The sequence below is a fragment of the Nicotiana tabacum genome, unplaced genomic scaffold (genome assembly GCF_000715075.1).
Source record: "Nicotiana tabacum cultivar K326 unplaced genomic scaffold, ASM71507v2 Un00315, whole genome shotgun sequence".
Lineage (NCBI taxonomy): Eukaryota > Viridiplantae > Streptophyta > Magnoliopsida > Solanales > Solanaceae > Nicotiana > Nicotiana tabacum.
In genome coordinates, this window is record NW_027438552.1 from 1 (window position 1) to 4,197 (window position 4,197).

The 4,197-nt window shown below is 37.6% G+C and overlaps 1 protein-coding gene across 1 annotated transcript; it reads left to right on the forward strand.

The window, feature by feature from the left end:
• Positions 1–17: 17 nt before the first annotated feature.
• Positions 18–3,028, forward strand: LOC142179078 (uncharacterized). The gene is made up of 5 exons (XM_075248905.1): positions 18–115; positions 227–619; positions 706–790; positions 2,513–2,569; positions 2,658–3,028. The coding sequence occupies exons 2-5, from the start codon at positions 230–232 to the stop codon at positions 2,705–2,707; spliced, it is 582 nt and encodes a 193-aa protein (XP_075105006.1). The 5' UTR covers positions 18–115; positions 227–229; the 3' UTR covers positions 2,708–3,028.
• Positions 3,029–4,197: the final 1,169 nt, after the last annotated feature.

Below are 4,197 nucleotides of genomic sequence, written 5' to 3' on the forward strand. Positions count from 1 at the left end.
TTTATTGTATTAGGCTGTAAATGGTATTGAGCCTACACGAGTAGAAATTTTCTTATTAACTCATAAAAAACGTAAGGATGGTCGGCCACTGGATGATGATTCTGTCAAGACGATCGTAAGATTTATTCTTTCTTTTATTTTGTTGGTTTGATGACTCCGTCAAACAATGTGCATTTTTTCTTGCTCATGAGTTCCAAAATTGATTTATTGTATATTCCATGGTCAGGAAATGATAAATGAAAGGATGAACAATAGTGAGAGATCTACTGAGCAACCTCCTCGTAGTGTTGCTTGGGAAGGCGATGTGTATTCTCAGGTGTTGGAAAATGAAAAAAGTGGGTATGTTTGTGGTTTAGGACTTGGTCCAACTCCTTCTGTTCTATGGGGTAGTAGGTCTTCCTTAGGAAATATTATTGCAGATGATTCTTCTAATAAGGTTATACAAAGGTTAGAACAGAAGATAATCGAGTTAAAGGAGAAACAAAATGAAGAAATGAATATGATGAAACAAAATCAGGAGATTATGCAATCAGAATTACTCGAAATGAGACAACTCATGTGCAAATATGCTCCTGATGCAGCTATGCCTCAAAGTAGCAATGGCACCTCAGGTGAACAGGTAACTCCATTTCATAAGCTTTAGGTATTTTTAATGAAATTCTAATAATATAAAAATATTGTTATTTAACATGTTAATATTATTAGATCCCTGATGCTAATAGTGGACATGAACGAGTACCACAAACATCAAGAATGCCTAGTGTTGTTGAAAATGCTCAACCTTCTCATGGTACTACACTTCTTTGTCCTTCGTCGCTATTGTTTTTCCAGTTTTTGTGTGTGATCCATGCTTGTTCTCTTGATATCCCATCATATTCCGAGTAGCATATTGTCCAAGATTGCAGTTGTAGCTTTTCTTTCTCTCCTTGTGTATCAAAATTGTCCACAAACTTCATTGCTTCTTGTGTCTAGTAGAAGTGCACATAGTTGATCATGCACAGTTTGTCGTGAAACTCTTGTGAATTCCAACAGTAGGTTGATGTGTCCTTTGTGTGGCACCATTGTAGGGATGTATAATGACTGAAGTGCATTAGCATGAGATACCCCAGTGCCTTCATAATTCTCTTATTTTGATGCCAAAGCAGTGCTAAATGTCGAGGCCCACGATATTCACCGAAAAATTGCGCCCATCCCTTACTGCTTATATTGATTTGCATATCTTCTAAAATATCCTCTTCAAGAAACCCACAAGATGAAAATTAAAAGTGAAATCATAGTGATAAAATATACTTTAACCTCCTGTGATTCCTTTAGCTCACCTTTATCACTACAGTTTCGTGTAAGAAAATAATTTGGAAGTACTTTGCATATTTTAACAAAAAGAATCTTTTGCTAGCACTTAAATAATTCAGATGTGTAAAAGCACATCTTATCACAAGAGAAAGAAAGGAAATAATCCTACAGAGAGTAAGCAAAAGGATGATGACTTCAACGATATGCTGCTAATTGGCAGCACCATTGTTTCCCAGAATCAACAAAACTACATAAGAGAATTGTACTCAATCTAATGGATTTCCAGTAACGTCCACTAATATACTAATTCTGATCACATTCAAGTTATAGGGTCAAATATGTATTTTATAAGGTTAGACTATGTTACTAAAGTTAAGATTAGAGACAACTCAGCCTAAAATCAACCACGTAAAGTAAAAGACTAAGAATTACCAGTGCAATCTTTTCCAAATCTTCTTCTTCTTTTTTTTTGTTATTATTGCACCAGGTAAAATTGTTACCATTGAAACCTACATCCATTAGCATACAATCATCTATGAAAGAAATAAAAGGAAGGTTCTTCCTCAGTTTAAAAGGTTTTCCTCCCTTTTTTTCTTCCTTCATATTGATAGAATTAAAATCTCCACAAACAGCCCAAGGGCAGGTCCCTCCAGTAGCAAAATATCTCATATCATTCCATAGTTCTTCTCTTTCGATGCCAGTGCATTTAGCATAAACAATTGAGATGTACACTGGTATATAAATGGTAATATGGGATAGTCTACAGTTGACTATTTTATCCCTATTATCCAGAATATCACAGATGATATCATGACTCCAGAACAACCAAATTTTATTATTACTATTAGAGAAGCAGTTAGCCATCCCAAAGGTCCTGATGTAGTTACTAATATTTGGTTTACCAACAAATGGTTCCTGAAAAACCAAGAAAGAAATTCTATATCTTTGCATGAGTGAGATAACTCTTTCTGTTGCTGCTTGGGATTTCATCCCTCTAATATTCCACTTGAGAATATTAATCATTAAAAGTTCTTTTTAGGAACTTTTTGGGATCCCTTTATGAGATCTTTTCCTTTGGTATTGGTTTTGTTATTGAAATATCTATGTAACGACCCGACAGGTTGTTTTGAAATTTTGCACTTTGATCGTCAGTTTCCGGGCATGACTTGCCCCGTGTAACATATTATGACTGATGTAGATCGTTGGTTTTGGTTTTCAGGAAAAATCAGAATGAATTTGAAGGAACAGTCTCAGTTGAAAGCTTTGAATTTGAAAGGTTTGACTAAGAGTTGACTTATTTGTATATGAGCTCGGATCGGAAATTTTATGATTTGGGTAGCTTCGTTGGGTGATTTATGACTTAGGAGCGAGATCGGAATGCATTTTTGGAAGTCCGTGGAAGGATTTGGCATGAATTGGCAAAGTTAATATTTTGGCGAATTCCGATTGATAGGTGAGATTTTGATCCGAGGGTCGGAATGGAATTCCGAGAGTTGCTGTAGCTTATGGTTTGAAACCCCGGATTTGCACATCGTAGTGCTATATTAAGGTGAGACACGCGCTGGATGATGAGCGCAGAGTCTTTTACTACCGGGGATTGTGACTTGGTCCATCCCGATTGATGATTTTACCGCATATTTGATTGAAACTTATTTGTTATCATCATGATTTGGGTTGATTGCAATACTTTGGATTCGTGCCAATTATTTGAATCCTTTGGGAATTTTTATCATTATTTCCTCATTGTTTTGACTTATATTTAAACTCAGTCCTGTTGATAATTATTGTTTTACAAACTCAGCCGTTTTTATGCAGATTTGAAAACTCAAATGATATTTCTAAATGGTATTTTGGGCTGAGAACTATTGTTTTACAAATGCCCGAGGGGCTTATGATGATTTTCGGACTGAGTGAGGCCGAGGGCCATATGTGAGGAAATGCTGAGTGATATGAGGCCGAGGGCCTGAGATACTATTTATGCCACGAGGTGGCTTGAGTGATGTGAGGGCGAGTGATATGAGGCCGAGGGCCTGAGATACTTTATATGCCACACGGTGGCTTGAGTGATGTGAGGATATGTTGAGTGATGATGCCACGATGTGGCTTGATATAGCGTTTGGGCCGTAAGGGGCCCCTCCGAAATCTGCACACCCACAGTGAGCGCGGGTATCCATTGTTCTGAGTGATTGATACTATGCCCGAGGGGCTGATATGAGTGATTTTGAGGTAGCTCGAGGGGCTGATACTATTCTGAAAGTGAGCCCGAGGGGCTGTTACTGTTCTGATACTGAGCCCGAGGGGCTGGCAATGTTCTGATATTGAGCCCGAGGGGCTGGTTCTGTTGATATTATGCCCGAGGGGCAGTTTGTTGTACATGTTTTGCCCGAGGGCTTGTTTACATTTCTATCATTTTTGTTACTCACTTGTAAACTACTTGCTTTACTTGTTGGAAAAAAAAGGATTTTCACTTGATTTCTCACTGCTTTACTGTTTAAAGTGATTTACTGCTTCAGTATGGAATACCTTGTGTTTTTGCGTGATTTATTGCCTTCAATCTTTATTTATTATTATTACTCACTAAGTCAGAGTACTCACATTACTCCCAGCACCTTGTGTGCAGATTCAGGTATGTTTTGGCTGATCGGAGGCAGAGTCATCAGGGTTTAGCAAGGTAGCTACCGGCATTCACAGCACTGCTTTTCTCTCTCCTCATTTCATTAGTCTGTATTTGTACACTCCAGGCTTTCAATTGTATTTATACCCTAGTAGATGCTCGTGACTTGTGACACCCCGGTTAGGGCTGTGTCGGGTTGTGCTTCTGTTAATTATATCATTAAATCATATTTAAACTATTTATTAATGTTTAACTATTTTTGAAAAGGCGATATAGGTTTGTTGGCTGGA